A 21,493-nucleotide genomic window follows, 5' to 3' on the forward strand; every position below is an offset into this window, starting at 1 on the left:
CACCTCATGTTTCATCAGACCCCCTGACTCCTCTGCCTCGCATAGATTTTTATGAAGTGTGAGCATAAGAAATAGACATGACTTATTTTCCACATTCATATCTTTGTTGTGCTCAATTAACCGCCTTAGAACAAAACGATAGCGCAAACAGTAACGGCACAGTCCAAGGCAGCATGAATGAGCATCAGAAGGACATTTTAACCTCTAAACATTGGACTGCAACAATAGACTCTATTAGTCAGTCACTAGGCAGAGGTAGAGGTCCGACAGTTCCTCCCAGCACCCTTTCCGCCCCCATGAACACCCACCACTTCACTGCACTAGCACACCCCTGAGTGGTTACCTGCTCCTCTTCAAGTGAAAAATGACTTGCCCTTCTCAAAGCTGTCAGCACATCACAGGAGGTGACTTTGTGGCGACATATCTTCAGGATGTTATAATGTTACAACGGAAGGGAGGCAGGCACGTGTTACAGTAGCTGGCATATCCTCCACTCTTCCAACGGAGGCCACCAAGAGAGGACAGTAGCTTAGATCGAGAAAAGTTGGTGGGCTTGTGGTTTTCTGCTTCCTCTCACGGTGACTGAGGCAGTTGTTGTCGGCTTCTGGCTGTGAGACTGCACTATTAAAGTAACCCCACCTCGTGATGACACACAAAGTCTTTGTTCACCTTTTGTAACCCTTCAGTGTTTTTAAAGGCATCTCACCTGACAGTCAAATTCTTTTAATTAATGACAGAATTGTTGTCATCTAACAATCAATACAGGGCTTGTAAAGATGCATTGCACATAAAACAGGAAATGCAATTATTAGAATAATATATATTAGCATCGGTCAATATCAGAGATATATTGAAGATTCCCCTCACAGCAGTGTTGGTGCTATCACTCCTGGAGCTGCGTCTCTGACAGTAAATAAAAATGTCAAACCTGTGGGTTAAATGAATGTTTGTTTGCTCCCTCTTTCTGCACCAAACTCTGTTTTGCAGAAGGATAACCATTCTGCACAAGAACATGGACCAATACTTCTCCACAAATGATCTTGTACATCGCTGCTGTGTCTGCAAAATTAGCTTCTCATTCATTTTAAGGCCAAAGCTTAAAACAAACAAACAAACAAAAAAACACTGTTACTATTTTTTATCATAGCTCTGGGGATAAAGTTGTTCGTGTAAAGAAAGCCACTAACTGTCTTAGATCATCTATGCAGTAAAGCTGAATTTTGTTTCAGGGTGTATTTTCACTTTGAGTGAAAAAAAAAAAACTAAACGTTTTGGGGGCAGGCTTAGCTAAACGGATTAAGATAGATTTAACCACAGCTAAAAGATAGTGAAAAAGTTTGTTGAAGAAATACTTTTCCATGGTAAACCAGCAGGAGGGATACTTTGTCCTCAGAAAGTCAACCTGTTTTCCAAATGAACAAGAGGCATCATTTTAGTCATATTGCTTGAGGTCTGTTCTTGTAGATAAATCTGTCTTGTGTTCGCGGCTTCTGGATTACACGAGGTGGGAAAGTTTTAGTGAAACTATGTTAATCTGCACACCAGCTTTATTTTTATGTGCATAAATTAACACGAATAACTTTGAAAATGTGTTAATTTTCTTAGTGTAGCCAGAATTACGCACATTTGTGCCGATGATTTCACGTTTTGCCGCACCTCCCCTCTCTTTAAATCTCAACTTTTCTGTCTCTCTTGCTAAAACGAAAGACAAAACTAAAAAGCCTTGCCAAAAGCCAACTAAAAAACAAAACAAAAAAGGCTGTTTACCTTGTGAGTATAGATTCACTTCTGCTAGAGTTTCCCAAGGTCATCATTGTATCACAGATCTAAAACTGTTCCCCACTCCCTGAAGTGGGCTCAGAATTACTGTGAACACCGGCAGCCCCGCCAGCACCATTACTGTGATGTAGAGCTGTGCGGATACCCTCGTTTCCAGACACCCTCTCAACATTACATTCGCAATCCCACAGCCCACCCACGGCTCCCATTCTGTGGCTACAAAGCTGCATTTACAGGAAGATATGAGTGCAGAAGATCCTGGGGGAAGGGTCCATAGTCCACCAAACATCCAAAGAAGCCACCACAGTCGCACAGCCAAACCGACAAGACGCCAACGATCAACATCTCAGGGAGAGACACTTTTCTTTTCTGTCTCACAGGACTCACTGAAGATCAGAATGGAAAGATGGAAATGCTTGTGGGCCAGCAGTCAAGTTTCAGCTCTCTGAGCTCTTGGTATTTTTTTCCTTCAAAGCAATGCACATCACTGGAAACAGCAGAGATCCTCTTTATGTGGTGGTTCAGTGATATCCGGTCAGTCAATGCAGCCTTAAAATGACTGTTGGTTTTTTCTGTTTTGTTTTTTCTAGAAGAGAAGAAATAGACAATGGTATCAGAAACTGTTTCAGCTGCTGTCTTGTTTGTGCTCATTGCAGTTTTCATCAATATGTGTTGGATGGAGGAAAAGATCGAATTCAGGAATGAATATGAGGTTCTGGTGGTGTTAATGTGGCACTTCACTGTAATGATTCCAAAAAAGCAGGTGTACAATGATGTGAGTGTAATAATGTCAGCCTGTTGTTGACCCTAGCTTGCTTAGTTGAACGTTTCCTCAGGGTTGTCTACTTTTCAGATTCTGTGTAAAAACTGTTGTGGCAGTTGGTTGTTTTTGTGCACAATGTAGCCATCAATCATTTATTTCTCAGATGCATGATTCTTGACATTGTTGTGCAGGAATACTTGGCATCAGCAATTACTCTGAGTAAGAGTTTAATACTCTGTAGGAAACCTTCAGCCAAATCTGGAGCGGAGGAAGATCCTGTCCACGCCGACTGCTGTCTGTTGTTGCAGGTTTTTGGTTCCTTTTTGGCTCAAAATGACTACCAGGGTTTGTGCGATGTGTTTCACTAACAATCTGTAACATGGTACAAACACCAATCCTGATTTTTGACCTAGATTCTGGATGTTATTCATAGAAAGCCCACATGGGTGACTGAATGCCTCTGGATGGGGTGTTAAAGTTCATTTTATTTGTTCGTGGGTGGCTTTCCGAGCATTGTGTCATGGATGTGATATTCATCGTTGCCATTTTGTCGCTTATTGAAGCTGCAGACACATACTGGGATGTTTCCACCAGTAGAAACGGTATCTCTGGATTTTTCCCAGATGGACCTCAATAAATCAGTGGTGCCAGACAAGATGACCACCTACCTATTCCAAGATGAAGATTCACACAACTCTTCACTTTGATTCATTCCTCTTGTGAAGCTGGCAGCAAATATAATCCACATTTATTATTAATTAATTTGGCATGAACTGCAATGACTGCATGAATTGTTGTTTTGGCATCTTTTGGGTACAATCTGCTTCTCCCCATTTCATTAGAGCCTAGTGGCACTGGCACTCATTTGAAAGTTCCAGTTCTCTAACAATACTTTATAAAAGGACAACACTGTTCATGTCTCCTTGTCGTATGTCTCAGAGGGCCTCCATAGGTACAGAATATGCAGATGTGTGAAAATAAGGTTTCAGAAACTGGGCTACGATCCTCCTCTGTGCACAGCGGAGGAATTGGTTTTCAATTGAAAATGTGTAAAATGCAGTAGAGAAAATATGCAGATATATGGATCTCAAAACAGGTCTAGATTTTACATCTATATGCAGTTTAAACTTAGGTCAGGGCTTGTTTGCCATAAGGATTTGTCATGTTTATTGAGAATAAATCCAGTTTAAATGTATTTATGGGGAAATATCAGTTTGAATCTTATAGCTTTAGTTTTTATGGCAAAATATATTTAATCTGTATCTTCTCACCTTGACAGTTCTGTTTGCTTTAAGTGTGTGTTTATGTGTGTGCTTGTGTGTACTATGCGTCTGCACAGTGGATGAACTTCAATCCCAGATCAGCTGATTTTCTTTGGTATCCAGCTGCGGCCTTCTCCAGCCCAGGAGGAACTGACCCCTCTCACCTTTTGTCAGAGGCCATTTTGGATAACAAGCTGAAAGGTTTTTCCAACCACCTTTTTCTGCACCACTGACATAGATATGTTATTTAGCCTTTAAGATGGAACCTTTCACTCGTCAGATCAGAACTGACCTTATTTTTTCAAGTTTATCGAAGACAAAAAATGACAGCATTCACCAAGATCTATTTGTGCTTGGCCCTGATCTTGTTTGTTAGCCTTACGCACATCCTCACACCCTCATCTGTCAGTGCTCCGGCCCATCACAGGTATGTCACCTTTTCCGTGTAGCCTCAGTAAGCATCCATTTCTGCAAATCTTGCCAACAAAAGCTGGTGCAGAAGCATACTTTGAGTAAGGCGACCTTTCTACTTTGGCAAGGTGGTGCTTTGATGGCAAAATAAAAGATGAGAGGTTTTTGTTTTTTGGTCTTGGTGGTTTTTGGGTTTCTTTTTTTTTTCTTTTTTTTTCATTCTGCGACCTTGTTGTTATAATTAATAAATAATAATGGCACAGAATCCCTTTAACATTGAAACTATACGAAATAATGAAAAGGCTGACTTGAGCGCATTCTTGTTGTCAAAACATAGTCTTTTATGTGGGGCCTTGCACATAAACTGTTTTCAAATCCCTTTTGAAAGAATATGAATGTGCAAAATGGCTTTGGGAGAGTTTTGTTTGTGATTTTTGTGCCTGAATTTCTTTGTTGAGATTAAGAGAGAAAATGACAAAAAAAATCAAAAGCATTGGAAATATGCAATTTGGATGTTATGGAACAAAACATCAAAAAATTTAATAGATGAGAACTGCCAAAAAATAATAATTTATATATTTGTTCACTGAAGGGTTTTTTCTTTTTATTTTTCCTCCCTTGTTCCTCCCAGTCACATGGTTCATCCCTCCCATCTCAGACTTGCTGGGAATGAGCTTTTGCCAGGGCTTAATTGTCTACGGCTCCCTCGGTCACCTGCGCTGCACTGTCCTCTCCTAGCCTCTGCAGTAAGGATGGACCTGGCAGATGGCCAAAATATAAATAGAGATGCATTTTCAAATCCCAGGTGCCAGAGAAGAGTTCTAATCATTCCTGCCCAGGGATTTTGGCTGCCACTACAAGGCAAAACAAAGCACTGATAAATGTTCAGCTTGACTACACAGAGCTGCATTAATTCAGGATGGTCAGTGTGTGGCCAAATTAAGTTCAGTGTTTTTTTTTTTTTGTTTGGTTTTTTTTTTAACCCCACCTGAGTTCAGGATTAGGGTTAGGGTCAGGCGATGGAGGGAAAAAAGAGATTTATAGTCATAGGAATGTGCAGTTTAGAAATCTCAACATGGGATTTTGAACGATGACCTGCAGCGAGCTTTTACAGGTACTTTGGCTTTGATTCAATCGTAAATATGACTCAGCATGGAGGAAACAATATGGATGGGTAAATGTCCGTTATGAGGATGGTAGCGTTTTAAGCATTCATGGAATCTCGTGTTCGTTAGCCACCCGAAGAGGATAGTTCATAGAGAGGGTCAGCAAGGAAATGAATTAATAAAATCAGTGTGAAATCACCCTCTGCTGAAACCACTGAGGCATCTTAATTTGGCAGCACTATCAATATTAAACACTCCCTGAGTCATTCAAATGTGACCTTTAGCAAGACCATCTACTTTTAGTGGATGTGATTTTCAAAACATGACCATAATCACAACGCAGCCATACATTGGGATTCATGTGTCGGGTGATTTTGGCAGCCGGAGAAGAGCTCTGAAGTAAATACGCTGTGCGACTGGGCCACATTTCAGTCATTATTTTACAGTTGTTCCATTGTCTGACATTAAAAACAGAAAACTGAAATTGGAAGAACGTTTTTAGGACTGAGCGATATTAGTATGTGAGAGCATAAAGGTAGACACTACGCAGACAGCAAGTATGACACAAGGATGTCAGGGTTTTTGCTAATTGGTTTGTTACAGTAGGTCATGGAGCAATGTTTAGTGACTTTTCCAGCAGACTTGAACTAATTTCCACTTTCCAGTTGCCTCACTGACCATATGGTAGGCTTCTTATTGAAATATCTCTCCAGCACTGGATGGACTCGCTGCAAAATTTGGTAAACATGAATTGTAATAACTTTGGTAATCTCATTATGCCATCACTGGTTCAAAATCTTTATTTAACCTTTGTAGAATGATTTAACTACAGAACTAATGGCATTCTCATCAAGTTCTTTTTGTTCCGCTCCAATCAGCAAATGTTACAGTGTTCATTAAAAATGGAAAACAGGTTTAAAACCTACACTTTGGCTCACTCGTCATTCTGAAACATGTGAAGAACTTCCTTCGGTTTTCTGTCTGTATTTCCAGCCATTTAATACCTTCTAGTAAGTATCTTAGTAATGGTAAAAGCCTTGTGGATCGGACTCTGTTCCACACTAGATCAGTATTCCCCTCACACACCTGCTGCAGAAGCTCCATCTGTAAGCTTAAAACGACGCTTAGGGCTTTCCTCCAAGTGTCATTCTCCCTCCGAGCTCAGGGCTTTTCACATGCTGCACATCCCAGCTTCAGCAGAGCCCCTGGTCTGCATGTCTTCGAAATGATGAGTGTTTGGCTTCTCAGATATTCAAACCTCTATGCAATGCATCCTAAGATATGTTTTCAAGGGCTTTTGAAGTGCAGTTGTGAATAACCTCTCCGTGGGCTAATCCTACTTTAAAAAGCTTGTCCTTGGAATACACTGTTCTTAATCCTGCATTCACTGCCCCATGCATCATCATATCCCATGAAACATACAGCATGTACTGCTGTGAAAACTACCTCGCATATGAGATGAGATTTAAGACGATCTGTAAAGGAGATCAATAAAATCAATGCTCTGGCTAGGCCTAGATGCGTACGACCGAGATTCAAATGTATCACCATGAAAGCGTGTGTCAAGGCTACATCAGGTGATTTGAAATCTCTCTGTCAACTCTCTGTGACTTCATCGGGAATAGGAATAGGGAGCCTGTCTTTTTGTGCTGATAGTCAGTGGCATGGGTAAGGCGAGGACAGATTGACATGATAGATTGACAGTGGAGACAGGCACTTCCTTGTTCTATCTTCCATCTCTGACTCCACTTGGTGAGACAAGGCTTGTCTTGGCCTTGTGTAGTACGGACTAGACACATCTCACTGCACCAGGGGCTGCCAAACACAACATCCAAGTATGAAAGCCCATATACAAAGATGGGACTCTTAGGATATTCCAACATTTCTTGAAGTACAGCATCATTATAGAAATATGCTGAATAAATTCTCATGGGGAAGCAGTCATCTATTCCACACGCCTACTGTACTGTGGATATGAGTTAAGGTATGTGATCAAATGCAGGTGGAGAAAAAACTAGCACACGTCGACTTTTATTGCAAGAAAAGCCGGGCTGTGGTCTGACAACCTGCAGAGAAGTCCTGTCCTTCCCACTGAGTTATAGCCAGATAGCTGCTTTTCATACCAGTCTCCGTCAAGAGAGCTCTGTGTTACATCTAAACTGCCAAAAATGAGGGGGAGGATGGAATATTTGGAAAAGAAATAAATAAGCACACATAAGGACTACATTACATGATTGATGAGCATGCAAATCACTGACAGACCTGAGGGCAGGACAAGATGATGCAAGCTGTTCTTCACAAAACTGCGACTCTATCATGAGCTGAACATGTGTTCGTATTGTCTCATGGCATTAATAAAGTCTTACCATTGACTGGAGATGGCATGTGCAGGGGGAGACGCAGTGATGTGTTGATTTTAAACTGTGTCTGAGCATGAAAAACCCTCAACTTTTCTCCTTGGCATGTCTGGAAGGTCACTGAATGAAACCATCACATGCTGCCGAGTACGTACGAGTATATACGAGCTCAGAACTGTTGATGTATGGTGTGTGCGATGGTGAGGGAGAATTCTAACACAAATGAACCACGTGAGCTTTAGCTTTATGCTCTGTCACCAAACTTCTTAGCCAGTATATATTATCCCAACCCAGAGGAACAGCTGAGTGCCGTAAGTCACAAAATTTATTTTTTCTCATTTTACCCACTCATGAATCAAGTAGATGCATAAATAAATGTAATCTTTTCCACAGTGTCTAATCTGGCATCTGCAGGACCAACATAAATCACATTGAATTAACAGCAGCAGCCCCAGCGCCGTGTCTCAACGGAAGCTCTAGCTGCAAGGGGAGAATAAATGGATGGTTTTGTACGAGTAAGTACGAGTGCTCAAGGGGTTAATTATATGATAGGTGTAAACAAACGTTGTCCACTTTATTCCTGTCGAGCACTGATTTTAGAGACCTGACCGCTGCCCTTGGCCTAGACAAAAGGGGTCAAGAGGTTCAGCTCCTTAGCAGACATCCGTATAGGTCTGCGATGTGAAAGCGGGTAAAACAAATTGAACCTTCCCCTCACCGTGAGAAATGATGCATGACAACTAAATGAACACCAGATGTGGAGATGAAACGTGATGAGACACGTGAAAGCAAGAGTCTTGACCAGCCTCCAATTGTGTGGCTTCCAGTGTCTTGGCAGGGGAAAAAGGCTTTTTACTCAACATCTGACTGTAATTTAACGAGGGAAGTGGGTGAAATGTAGGGGCAGTCCTCCCGGGACATTACCTTTCATTCTCCTAATTAAATTTAGGGGCTTTACAAGTGTGAGAGGATTACAAGCTATTAGCAGGCGTTTATTTCAATTATTTATATGATATAAGTTGGTGTTTGAAGCCAATTTAAGCTTACACTGATGCTATTGAGTATAAACACAAGTCCAACTGATATTAAAAAGCTTCCCATACATAAGCTCTGTAAAATACATTTCCCTTTGTCGAGGAAGTTGTTCTATCTCTAGAAGGAATACAGGACCCTTCACTGCTTTATACCTGTGATTAGGGTTTAATTACAAACTGATAAAATACGATGTCCAGTCTGACTCTGACTGGGTGATTATGAAATAGGCAGATATGTGGTCAGTATCTAGTACAGCAACAACACAAATACTACTACTAGAGATATTTTATGTTGGTATTTTCACAGTGGTGGGCAAATAAGCAAGGACGATTAGAGCAAAGGGAGCTTGGCTACTCATTCAGGTGCAGATTGGACAGATGAAAACATTTAATCTAATGAAATGCTAAAACTGAATATACTGAATATACTTTCCCCTTAATATACCTGGGCAGCCCTCCCAAGTGAGCTTTATTCTTTATAGTAAAGTGGCTGGACAGAAGTCACTTTGAGGCTTATTACAGTTTCCCAAACAACACTTAAAGCACATTTGAGGAAAATGATTCTCCTCTGTGATGAGACAAAAATTGGGCAACACTATGGGCAGAACTCCAACCGTTAAGTCTGACAAACACCAGGTGGAACTCCTCACCAGGCCACCACCATCCCTGCAGTGAACCATTATGTTATGTCTTGAGACTGATCAGAATTGAGGGACGGATGTAGGCCACAGACTACAGAGAGGTCCTTAAAGGAAACCTGCCCCAGAGTGCACGAGGAAGTTCACCTTTCAGCACAAGTGGCATTGGAGCTGAGCTCTATTGTCACTATGTACAGGTCATGCTCTGCAGCTTGGCTCACTGAACAAAGTGTACACATGGGCGATATTTTCAAGACTAGTTTTAACTGTTTGCTGCTTAGCTGTCGCAGTCTCTGCAGCCTTAAAATGTACCGAAAAAGCCTGCTCTTCAGATGATAAACGGTATTATTGCCATTAACACCACTGCTAAAATGACACTGTCTGCACGTCCCTTGGTTTGTCAGCAAATTGGATTATGTCCCCTGCCAACAACAACAACACAGCTCTCAGTTTGGAGGGTAAAGCAACATTCATATATATATTTCTAACATAATTATACAGTTTTCTTTGTCTAAAATATCATACCCCCCCAAAAAAAGGAAGAAAAGAAAAAAAGATCTGTCTTATTTGGTGTCAGTTCCCAGCTACACAATTATTTACCCTCAGGCAGGCAGTTTAATCTCAAGTTTAATACACTTGAGTGAATTTCATCGGTTTGACACAACAGCTCCTCCATTGAATGAGCTGGAGAGAAGACTCATTGGACCGTGTGTTTCTGGTGGCTGTAGCAGGTGCAGGCTCGGCAGAGTTCAGTGCAGCTCAGCAGAGAGGGCACAGGTGACCCCGGCTTTTGCAGGCCTTGTTCTTGCTCCCTGGACACACTATAGCCAATTTAGCGTGCACAGCCAGTATCGGTTCTGACACATAGCACTATTCATCGCTCTCATTATTGTCTGACTGAGACACTTTTTAGAGCGCAATGGAGGGGCAAAGCCAGGGAGCGAGACGATCCAATGGACTGATGAGTCGGACCATTTTAAGGTTATGAGGTTTTCCCTTTTTTAGGGGAGGCATCAAAGATGAGAGGGTTTGAGATTGATGATTAGAACACATAAGTCTTGATATTCGATGGCTCCAATATCTTTGTGTCACATGAAGAACCAATTCATTGATAAAATTTCACAGTGATGTACAATATTGCCATCGTGAAGGATTATGATATGGAGGATGGATAAAATAAAACACATGTATAGCAGTATGTTGTTATTAGCCGCCCTGTTCAGACTGAATAAGATTTAAGTTGGCTTTCCTCCCAATTAGTGTATGTGGACAAAATAACATGAACCTTGCAGTATTATAATCCGGCAGAGTGCCTCTCAAGGCAGCCTGAGATGAATCAGCATCAGTCTGGCACAGTTTCAACAAAAACTGTGTACTATAAATGTGACTAAAGCAGTATTAGTTGAAAGCCAAGTGTGTTGGATTGTGTTAAATTGCACGCCTGGTGGTTTTATTGTCTCCATCCACTGTAGAAATCTTGTTAAATCGTCATGACCAAGATATCACCATCCCCATAAAACTGAAGGCATTAGTTGCAAAATGTTTTGTCCCGTTTAAAGCTATAATGAATATATTTAAATACGGAAAGATAGTTTTGACTGTTATGAATCAGGCGAAGTCCTTGGATGCATGCCTGTGACTGCAACTGTGTCAAAGAAGTTGTGTAAACACAGTTCATTTACCTGACCAGTGGGCTAGCACATCTTTTTCTCCTCCCTTCCTCTCTTCTCTTTCTTTCACAGCTCCCTTCTCTCTCATCCTCTCCATGCTTCTCCTCTCCCTTGGTCTCGAGTTTTTACTGAGTGGATTAACCGCATTCCCTGAAGTAATCCCTTCTCTCCCACCTGATTTACTGGCAATACACTGCTTTTAAGTCTCACTTTCCCTGTGCTGATCTCCCGGGGACTGATGGCCTCTCATAAAAGAGAGGGAAAACCCGAAGATGGGCTGCCTGTGTTTTCTTCTCCCTGTGGTATGCATTGCTCCAGGCTATTTGAGTGACTTGCCCATTTGGCTCACCTCTGCATTTGAACATACCTATGATAAGCAGGATGAACTCAAATAATAACAACAACATAACTTTTATAAATTGCTTCTTTCTTTTTTTTTTTTTTTTCTTTTTTTTTTTAAAGAGGTGAAATAACAGCAGATTGTGTTTTGGACAGAATTAGCTGAGAACTGGTTTGCTTTTGTTTTTGTTTTTTCACTGTTCTGCTACATGTCTGTCTAAATGACATTGAAGGAGTCTCCACAGAGGGCAAACTGTCCATTTCTGTTATACTCAAGAATAAGATGTTCCTTCATGTATGGACATATTCATGCTACAGATCAGTCCACAGATGGTTCCCCATTCAGTTAATGCAATAAATTCAGTGAAGCTCAGTGTGTACATATAATCATATTTCCATTTGTGTGCTCCTCTAAGGCAATTAGTAAAGACCAGGCATTCACTGTACAAATTAATCTGTTGTGGATTACATGCTGAATTGCTGACTGACCATTGTTGGTCCATATAGGTTGGTGTTTTTCAGAGTAATATATGTTAATGAGGTTGTAAGGCCCTCACACTGGAATTAATTAAAACATAATCCCCCCTTTATTGCAGTAACCCTCCATAATCAAGATGTTTCCTTCTGAGAAGTGCTTGTGAGCTCATTTGTGTGCTACTAATGTGTTGTCAGAAGGAGACTAGTTTCTTGATGCTGGCTGTTTTTAGATTTGTAATTATCCCTGATTGTCTTGTGTTAGCTATTTGAAGCAGAGCGACAGCAACATTTAAAGTTCAAGAAAAAGAAAAATCTTTGCAGAAATTGGTTTCAAGCTTGATTCTGCATCACATAAGAAACCAGCTCTGTGCAGCTGCTGAGTTGTAGTGTGTTTGCCGAGCAACACACATTAAGGCCATTCCATTACTGAAAATGTCAGGTTTCTGTAACATCATGCGGCATGGCAGCATATTGGTTAATGCTGTTGCCTCACGGCAAGAAGTCAAGGGTTAAGGTTCCCGGCCTGGGGCCTTTCTGTGCGGGTTAGGGTTACATGTTTGCATGTTCTCCCCGTGCCTGTGTGGGTTTCCTCCAGGTACTCTGGTTTCCGCCCATCATGTTTGCTTTAACTGGTGACTCTAAATTGTCCGTATGTCTGTGTGTGAGTGTGAGTGGGTGTTCGTCTCTGTCTATCTCTGCATGTTGGCCGGTCCAGGGTGTCCCCGCCCTCGCCCAGTGTGAGCTGGGACTGGCTCCTGCACCCCCCACAACCTGGAAACAGATAAGGGCTAGAAGATGAATGAATGCAACTCTCAGATGTCATATTATATATATGTTTAGTCTCCATGATGCAAACCACGTAGACTACATGGTTCCCTGCAGACTGTAGACAATTCTAACTCTGATGTAATTTGGGGAAGATGGGGACTGTGCACAAACCGTGAATTGGAGCTTTAATGGCTTTGTATTAAATGACTTCCAAGATGTCTTGGGGAACAGACCCTGAAGTCAAATAGGCACTCACAAACCATCTGTGCAATGGCAGAACGCAAAGGTACATAGCAAATGTCAGGCACTTGAATCCTCACAGCATTGAGGTTCAAAATAATTGTGTAAACATGGTTCACTTATCCCTCTAATAATTCATATATTTCTTCCTGATTAAACACAAGTAGATTCTGCACTTTTCCTTTTATTAACCGACTTTGCATCTAGTTTAGCGCCAAATGTATTAATCAGCTCTTTTGTTTTGCTCCAGTCCAAATAATTTTTTCCATTCTGTCAAACAGAGACCAGGATCTAATGGTCATATCACAAGCGACAGCAGGCTTTGTCTTGAAGTTTGACAGCAATGTGCTCACAAAATACAGAAATAAGAGCAGTAAATAAAAACGGTGTTAGATTGTGTTGAAGATTAAGTGCATATCCAGGCTGACACCACTGAAATGTCTCCTCATGCGTAACACATAAAATAAAAACCAACAGATGTGTGTTTCAGTTTCAACCTGCATCTTTTTTATTTTATCATCTTATGGGAAAGCTTTTACAACTCAGTTTCATCAAACATCTTTTCATCTGAATAGAATTGTCTTATGGGGCCCTGTGGATTTTTTGGGCGAATCACAAAACATTCCTCCTTTCTCTCAGAGCCTCTCTGTCTCACTTTTACTTAACTTTTTAGATTTTTTTTTTTTGTGTGTGTTTCACACTGCTCTGCTGCAGATTAAAAAACTTACTGCCTCAAGACACAGTACCTCAGTGACCATTATGGGTGAAGACCATGACTGTATTTCCTCTGAGCATAAGATATTCAGTGAAAAAAAGATGTATTTGGAGATATTACAAATGTGCTCAAGTGACTGTTATAGATTTTATAGATAAAACCTCAGAGAGATGAAGTGCCGTAACAGTCTTACTTTAATCATGTTTCACTTTCTTAAGCTTTCCAAATCTCAAACCTAGTTACATAAACATGAAGCCAAAATATACCTATGAGTCACAGATGGCTCAGGGTATGCTTTAGAAGATTAAAAGTATTGTGGCTGCCACAGGCAAGTATAGAAATCATTGGAAATTTGCTGAAAATTGTTCAAAAGCCATTTCCTTCTTCCCCCCTACAGTACCTACAAAAACCGGCTTTCCTGTTAAAGGAAAGCAGTTAATGGGGATGGCTGTATAAGAGAGCAGCAGTAAATTGGTGTGATGAGCGAGGCTGGGGGTCTGTCACCTCCTGTAACTGGTTCGGTGAATCAATCTGAGAAGAGCTATTTTAGAGAGCAAACTGCAGAGCAAAGGTGGTCATACAACAATTTGCCATATTGATAGTTGGTCGTGCTCCCGTCTGTGATATTTGAATGAAGAGACTGCGGGTTATTACTTTTCCTACAATATTATGTTAGAGTGAAGTTTAGTGTTTCATTTTAGTTCAGAAATTCACTAAGATTTCTAAGAAGTTTTGAGTCCAGTGGAGTCTATCTAATTCGCATCAACTGCCACTGAATAAGTAAAATCACTATTACTGTGGCTGGTTAGGATTGCATGTACTGAGTAAAAGCGAGCAAAATCCTCTCTGCTGCGGAATTTGGAATATTATATAATATTATAGAAATGCTTTTTTTTTTTTCCTACACTCAACTCCCAGTGGAAGACCTTTTTGATTTACATCTAATTCAACATGAAGACTGAATTGCATAATAGGAGGGCTGTAACCCCATAATAAATATCTCAAAATACACCATCAGGAGTTCAATTTAGATTTTTAACTCCCATAACTAGAATTAGTGTTTCATTATTAATAAGTCAGCACTTCTGGAAAAGTTTTCACTCAGTTGATTTCTCTGGAAAGTTTGATCTTAACATTACAAAGAAGGTACACTGGGTTAATTGTTCTTAACATTTAAGAACTCTGGCCTATATTCTTTGATGCTCTCCCAAGGAGCAATTTGATTTATTAGTTTCAAGAAACAAGTGTCTTTGTGAGAGCTTCTTGGGGCAGACAGAATCAAGTAACACACAGGGAAAATTCAATATATGCTCACTAGCAATGCATTCTAATGAGGATGAAGTCTTTCTAATTGCTGACTGTCTGCTTTAAATAAATGAATGTTGTTTCTTGGCTCTTCTAGATATTAATGAATGCGAAAGGGACCCATGCAAGAACGGGGGCATTTGCACCGACCTGGTTGCCAACTATTCCTGTGACTGCCCAGGAGAGTACATGGGGAGGAACTGTCAATACAGTGAGTGCTCATGTTTTATTTTTTGTTTTTTTTAAATAGTTTCTCTTTTAACTCCTTTTAAACTTCCCACTTTTTATAGTTCTTACAGTCTTTTTAGCAGTTTATTATCAGCACTATATTATGTAATTGCACATGGGGTAGACCAATGCTTGAACAATTAAATGTTTTATTTTGGATGTGTTTCATAATAATCATATTATTATTGGATTTGGCTAATTTTCTTTATAATAATATCCAAAGGTTCTCTATAATGTCATAAGTAAACTGTGCATTACATTCTGTCTGCTTATTGATAGCAAAGGAAACTATAAAATATAAAGTAAGGGGAACTGGTAAATACGTGTGCTCATGTGCTCATTGTAAGCTTCCCAGGTATAAAAGATATTACTCACAGGGATCGACGGTGAAGAGGGAAAACGGGCATCAGCAACCTTTGATGTAGAGAAGAAAAAAAAAACAAAGTTTGTAGTTGATAAGTCTTCCTCATGATAGTATTTATAGAACACATGGCATATGAATTGATCTTATCTGGTACAGGACAGAAGAGATTACAAGTGTACAGGAACATTTCTCATTTGTTTAAATCATCATCAGCACATCCCGAAATCCATCCAGTGAAATTCATGTGAGAATGTTTAACCAGCGTTCAAACTGTTAGAACGTTAGAACATTAGATACCTGGAAACATGTTTGTTAAAATGTCATCAAAATCTTTGAAAAAAAGCAACTTTTTCTTTTCTTCTTTTTTAGTAGACAACAGGAATAACAAAAAAAAAACCAAAAACAGAACTCTTCACTCTTCAGGAAAACACAGTGAACACTCGCGCATAATGTGAAGTTGCCTCATGCAGCTGGTTGGTCATTTCATTTAACAGGCACAGAAATGTTCCATCTCAAGTGGCTTTCTTTTTGCAAGACGCCAGAAGAGCTGAAAGCCTCTTCAGTGTGTTTCTTATGGCATTGTGAGAATATTTTGTCTGCTCAGTCGAGGAACATATTTGGATTAATCTACCAGTGGACTCTGAGCTCTGAGCCAAGCCTGCACTGTCACAAATTACACTATCAGATTCACTGTCTTAGCTGCGGCGCAGTTCTTGTGCGACAGACTAGACCTCAACAGTCAGGAATTTTACAGCAAATCTCCACAAAGGAGAGAAGACATTTTGCATCTTTTTGAAAACCTGAAGAACAGACCCCTGAGTGAAATTTGTGAGCGGAGAGGAATCAAGAAGCGCAACTGCTTTGATTGGCTCTTACTTGTCAGAAACAAGACTTATTCTTGTTGATTGAAGCTATGCCAAGCTCCATCATTAGTTTAATGATGCTCTCTTTCATTTTCTCATTGAAATTGATATGGAAGCTGTAAATCTGGAAGTTGTGGTGCAGTCTGTATCTCAACGCATCACATTTTTGAAAGTGCTTGCGCTCACATTCAATTTGAAAGTGTAGAAATTTTAGCCCTTTCCAAACGTATCCCACAAGAGTTAAAAGGACCATAAGTCCTACGCCGCTCTCTTAATGTTGACATGAACAACCGCATAAGGCTGGAGTTGAGCCAAATCCACTGAATAGCCTTCGGTATATTTTTTGACAATGCTGCTTCATGTGAAAAAGTAGCCAGAAAGTGAGACTGGATTACTAAGTCAGTGTCTGTGCCTCACTCTTTATCCTATCTTTCAAATATAGACATAAAACGGGCCAAAAAAGTACTAAAAAACATAGAAATGTTAAGCAATGAAATTGTTGTTGCCATTCTAAGTAATATTAACGTAAAATTTTCCGAACCACAGCAAAACTTTTTCAATAGATTCATTATTTAATAGACAAATAGGATTATAAGGATTTATTGGAAAAATTATTTTCACCATTGTGTGCAAGTAGCTTTCATCTTTAGCTTGAATGCCAAACATGAAGTGTGCTGCAACAATTTAGCAACGCGGCCTCATTAATTTGGGGGACTCGTGAGTGATAATTGAAAATACAGAGTTCTGTAAAAAGTATCCCTTTAAAATGTAAACCTAAATTTAGACGTTTCATATTTAAAGTCTGTGTTTGCTAAGACTGCAACATCTTATGACAGGAAGTACAGTCAGGTCCCCAGTGAATACAGCGCTCACAGAAAAAGGTAGAAAGCATGGAATGCACTGTAGTGCAAAGACTCATCATCTCCTCTGACTTGCTCCTTCAGCCCACATTGTGTGTGTGGGCATGTCCCGCACACATTGGTTGACGCAAATTAAGCAGCTGTACATTTGCTGGCAGCGCTGCACCCAAACTGAAAAGAGCGTGACAATAATACCTGAAAGGCAGTAGTAGCGGTTTTGGCTATTGCTTGAATGTTCAGTGATTATCCTCTTTTACCGAAATAATTACAGTGCCTTCACTATTGATTCCCACGTTCCAATGGAAAGCGAGGGGTGAGACGGAGATTCATATCCGTCACTTGCCAACATGAATCAAAATACGTATAAAAGCATGGAATACAATGAGATAACACTTGCCCCAGTTTGGCTGTAACTAATTCAGGCTCTTTGCTGGTGTAATTGCTCGGGGACATTCACGCTTTCAGATATTAACGTGGATTAACTAAAAAGTTAAAGATTCGTGTTGAGGAAAGGTGGTGCTTGTTTAAAGCCCTGTTTCAGAAAAGCTAAGGTTTACATGACTGGAGGAACTGGAGTGGACGTTAAATCCACTGAAGTCCACCAAACTTAGCTGAAACTGACTTTTTCTATTGCTTGTCATAACAGTCATTTTCTTTGACTTTGACAGCTTTGGGTTTTTGTTAGTCAGTGCTGTAGCATAACTCCATATTAAATTCTAAGACACAGCAACACAGAACATTCAACCCCCTTGGCCTGTTTTTAAAACAGCTAGTTTGAGATCACTGTTATTCTAAGCACATAATTGCACTTGTTTGCTTTAGACCACACAGATTACATATAATATAATATGTATAATATAAAACTACACAGCAGCCATACCCACTACCAGTCAAAGGTTTGGACACACTTTCTTATTCAATTGAATCAGAGAGTGTGTACAAACCTTTGACTGGTAGTGTATATGTGCATGTGTGCATATCCATGTTTGTTTATAGTTGAATTTTATTGAAAACCATTTCAATCATTCTTTGCACATTTGGAAAATGACCACACATGAATGGCACACCCACACAGACACCGGCGTCTCATCTGTGCAAATGCATTTATTTCAGTCTCATTTGTCACGTGACAAACTTCTGTTGCAAAGCTGATGTCTGTTTTGTGCGTTTATTACTCTTTCCCTCATCCCCTGGTTCCACTGCATGCTCATTAGTATTGGTGTGCTGCCATTAAATTCGGCTGGGCTGTAATTTGTTTAGGCTGCAGGTAGGGCTTGTGGGAGATGAATTCAGCTGTCACGTCATGCTGGTGCTGGCGTTAGTGATGCATGCTGTCGCATGGCTGATGTATGCTCAGGGGCCAGCAGGCCAAGGCCCGGGGGCTGGCTGCCTCCACCGCTCTGATGGACGGCTGGCAGGCATCTCATTGAGACTGGCACATCATTGCCCCAAGGTGAGAGGAACCGTGGCTTTGCAACACCGCCTTGCCCCAGCATCCGCATAAATCCACGTCTTATGTGGGAGCTGCCTCTGGAAGCACATTTTTCAACAAACATGATATTGTGTTGATGCAACATTTTGCATTAACCCTTATGTCAGGGCGGGGGGAGGAAAAAAATGCACTATTTAAGTTAAGTGATATAGTTTTACGGGGAAGTGTGATGATATTTTGATCACGTTGTCCTCTGTAATTCAGTCTGAATGATAGTTTTGTTCTTCCATGTCAGTCTATAAGCAGAAACGATTTAATGGACTACAAAGAAATTTGCAGACATCCCCAGTGAACTGATCATAATGACTTTCACTGCACCTTCATTTTTCCACAGATCCACTCACAGCTTTTTTTACACATCCAGTATCTCACCTTCCCAACACCTCAAGTATGATCAAAAGTTGAGCAAACATTCATGGTTTTAGACAAAATGCTGTTGCCTAATCGCATTTGTGAACTTTCCCTTAAGTGCTAATTAGCAAATCTAAGGTGCTAATAATCTAAATGGAAATGGAGAACATTATGATTGTGTAGCACTGGAATATTAGCTCACCAAAAAAAAAAAAACATTCCATTGTCTCAAAGCACATACTGCAGCACAATCACAGACTCTTAGCCTTGCTTGACTTTGAGTTCAAAGAAGGAAACATACACAGTGTATAGAGCTATTGAATGCAAGGAATTACATTGATTATTTCTCTTTCTGAAAATATACCCAAGGGTTTCGAATTATATTTTGCTTAGTTATAGCAAAACAAATTTGAATGAATGGGATTACTTAAACAAAACAACTGAAATGCATCGATGTACACAGTCTTTGAAAGACAAACATTAGGGCGAAAATGGAAATGTCAGATAGATCACAGTGGAACACACTGGTCAATTTGGAAAGTCCAAATCTCGCACTCTCTTATTTCAAGCCCTTGGTTTACTATGCTTTAAGATAAAAGCTGTTCATCCAGGCTTCTTTTAGTTTCAGTGTGAGGCTACCGCAGCCACCTACACCATCCTCACTTTAGTCTGGAACTGGTGAGTCACGCGGTAGGAAAAGTAAAGTAAGAGTGATTAGAAAAGCATCTTTGTCGGCACTGTCAGTATAAACACACACACACACACAGACAGACACAGAATCACACACACTCACTTGCACACAGATATACTCCTTGCTCTTTTCTATCCACCACTTGATCCCCCTGGACTATCCTCCAACATTACTCATCGTCTCTGCGGCTCCCTGCTGACTACAACCCCACTGTTTTAGCAGCATGATAGTCATGCTCTGGGTCTGGTTTCATTGTTTCAGTATTCTCTCACTCTTGGATTTCTTGTGCTGTGAAAGTCATCTCACATCTCTGAGCGCTGTCAGTTTCAATTTCTGCCAGTATGGCGTGCGAGTCTTGTCAGTCTGGGTGTCAGCGCCGGGTTTTGAGATGTTTAGATGTTTAGCTTAAATGGCAAGGATTGTATCACAGCTATTTTGTGACCATTCCTCCAGGCCTCCCCTGCAGGCTGGCTTAAACTGACACCTACTGTTTGTCTGGCATGAGTAAGAAGTGCCTTTAGCTGAACCCACCCTCATTTCTTTTTGGGGCACTTCCAAGATTACTTAGTTGTTTGGAATTTAGGCTGTTACACACTATTCTAGCTATTTCATCATCTTTAACCAGACGTGGTTTAATGCGAGAAACCAACTGGGCTGACAAAATTTTACATCATATCCACCAATGTTCACACAAAGAAGCGTTATAAATTTTCTGTCCTCTCTTTTATTGCTCTACTCAATTTTATCCCTGTTGTCATTAAAAATAAACACAGACAACAGAGAAGGTGGAATCCCTCTGTGCCTGTTGTCATTACACAATAAGAAAAGCTATGGGACACAATTTTAGCCACGCATTTGAGGTTTATGTTCAACCTTATTTTAATCTCTGTTATAGAATTAAATGGCCCAGGCTGCAGTTTCAGTTAGTTTCTTTGCGGAGCAGACGGCCCGCCGTTAAAATGCCCAGTAAGAATCAAGCTTGTTAAACTATTTATCCACTGCAGGTTACTTTTCTCCATCTTCAGCATATTTTGCAGTGGATGTTCTTCATCTCTTTGGGTAAGAACATAAATAAGTGAAAAACTGTCAAGCTGCTATCGTGTCCACAGGGAAAACAAGGCAGTAGCTGTGAAATTATTCAGCATTCAATGCAATCATGTTCCATTAAAAAAGGTATTTAAAAATGAAAATAATGCTCAACTGTATTTCCTTGCATTTTTGCCAACTGTATGCTTGACTTGATTAAAACTTGAACATGAGTCATAACTAATTCACCACACAAACAGCTGTGATCCTGTTTGTGTGCACTGTGGGCTAGAAGAAATATAGTGACACAGACGTCTTCGCAGCTTGACTTACGAGCAGAATTGAAATGAGCCTTGCGTCCTCTCTTGCAGCAGGGAAGACCACTTTCTGAACAATGTTTGAGTGAATATGATGTATATTAGAACTTAAAGCTCGAATATTATCCGGTCGAGAGACAAAGTTTAATTGCCAGTGCACAACTGTATCTTGCACAACACAATTTATTCAGGCTGAAGGATTCTGAAGGCCTGCAGCAGCATCTGACCCCTAATCCTAACACTTTTTGATAGCAATATCCCTCAGCCGTTTTCACAACAATCACAACAACCACAGTTGGCCTGTTAAGGTTGTTTTCTAGGCGCGACAAGGTCCTCATTGATGAAGCCTTTCCACAAGCTGACTTTGACTTGGGAAGCAAATTATGCGATTTGCATACATTTCACATCCTGTTTGAATCTGACCTGGTTATAGCTGA

The 21,493-nt window shown here is 40.4% G+C and overlaps 1 protein-coding gene across 1 annotated transcript in view; it reads left to right on the forward strand.

Annotated features, from left to right (window-relative positions):
- edil3a (EGF-like repeats and discoidin I-like domains 3a) overlaps positions 1 to 21,493 on the forward strand; it is a 96,357-nt gene that overhangs the window by 40,449 nt on the left and 34,415 nt on the right. The window contains exon 4 of the mRNA XM_029510354.1: positions 14,962 to 15,075. Within this exon, the coding sequence (XP_029366214.1) occupies positions 14,962 to 15,075 (114 nt within the window). The remainder of the gene's footprint in view (positions 1 to 14,961; positions 15,076 to 21,493) is intronic.

Source organism: Echeneis naucrates, chromosome 9 (genome assembly GCF_900963305.1).
Source record: "Echeneis naucrates chromosome 9, fEcheNa1.1, whole genome shotgun sequence".
NCBI classification, from domain to species: Eukaryota; Metazoa; Chordata; class Actinopteri; order Carangiformes; family Echeneidae; genus Echeneis; species Echeneis naucrates.